Source organism: Passer montanus, unplaced genomic scaffold (genome assembly GCF_014805655.1).
Source record: "Passer montanus isolate IOZ18808 unplaced genomic scaffold, ASM1480565v1 scaffold1391, whole genome shotgun sequence".
Taxonomy (NCBI): domain Eukaryota; kingdom Metazoa; phylum Chordata; class Aves; order Passeriformes; family Passeridae; genus Passer; species Passer montanus.
Genome location: NW_024360842.1, coordinates 3850 through 5123, shown reverse-complemented (window position 1 = coordinate 5123; position 1274 = coordinate 3850). Strand labels below are relative to the sequence as shown.

General features: G+C 51.7%; 1 protein-coding gene across 1 annotated transcript; it reads left to right on the top strand.

Annotated features, from left to right (window-relative positions):
• Positions 1–429: 429 nt before the first annotated feature.
• LOC120497862 (olfactory receptor 14A16-like) lies at positions 430–1269 on the top strand (the record flags this gene model as incomplete). Its single annotated transcript, XM_039699823.1, has 1 exon — positions 430–1269. A coding segment is annotated over exon 1 (840 nt), but the record flags the coding sequence as incomplete, so codon positions are not given.
• Between the last annotated feature and the right edge of the window lie 5 nt (positions 1270–1274).

Below are 1274 nucleotides of genomic sequence, written 5' to 3'. Positions count from 1 at the left end.
ATGAGCAATGTGAGTCCTTGGCTACAAAAAAGGAGCTGGGCTGTGGGTGATCCATCTGCTCTCAGCAATGCCTGGTGACATAGGGGAAGCAAGGGAACGTGATCATCCTCCACACGAGAAATGTTAAAGCACCATAAGAAGACAGACCATGTACCCCTAGTCTCTACTTACCACCTTACTTTTCAGAACTTGCTCTGTTCTCCTGGATTGTAGCAGAAATGCTGAGGGCTTCTGATACCCAACACTCCAGCATATATATGGGGGAGCTTAGAAAGAAAACTCCAGAACTTAAAAACACTAAAGACCATGTCTGGGTGTGTTACAGAGGAGGGTGTATGAGAAATGGCTTTGATTTTGGTTAAAGGTGTCTCCTCTAACTCTTCACTGTATATTTCTCCATGCATAGGTTCTCATGTGCAGCCACAGCAAATGTCCAACAGCAGCTCCATCAGGCACTTCCTCCTGCTGGCATTGGCAGACACGCGGCAGCTGCAGCTCCTGCACTTCTGCCTCTTGCTGGGCATCTCCCTGGCTGCCCTCCTGGGCAACGGCCTCATCATCAGCGCCGTAGCCTGCGGCCACCACCTGCACACGCCCATGTTCTTCTTCCTGCTCAACCTGGCCCTCAGCCACCTGGGCTCCATCTGCACCACTGTCCCCAAAGCCATGCACAATTCCCTCTGGGACACCAGGAACATCTCCTACTCAGGATGTGCAGCACAACTCTTTCTTTTGTATTTCTTCCTATCAGCAGAGTATTTTCTCTTGACCATCATGTGCTACGACCGCTACGTGTCCATCTGCAAACCCCTGCACTACGGGACCCTCCTGGGCAGCAGAGCTTGTGCCCACATGGCAGCAGCTGCCTGGGCCAGTGCCTTTCTCAATGCTCTCATGCACACAGCCAATACATTTTCCCCGCCCCTGTGCCATGGCAATGTCCTGGACCAGTTCTTCTGTGAAATCCCACAAATCCTCAAGCTCTCCTGCTCACACTCCAACAACATCAGGGAACTTGGGCTCATTGCAGTTAATGCCTGTTTGGTGTTTGGTTGTTTTGTGTTCATTGTTTTCTCCTATGTGCAGATCTTCAGGGCTGTGCTGAGGATCCCCTCTGAGCAAGGACGGCACAAAGCCTTTTCCACCTGCCTCCCTCACCTGGCAGTGGTCTCCCTCTTTGTCAGCACTGATATATTTGCTTACCTGAAGCCCCCCTCCATTTCCTCCCCATCCCTGGATCTGGCAGTGTCAGTTCTGTACTCAGTGGTGCCTCC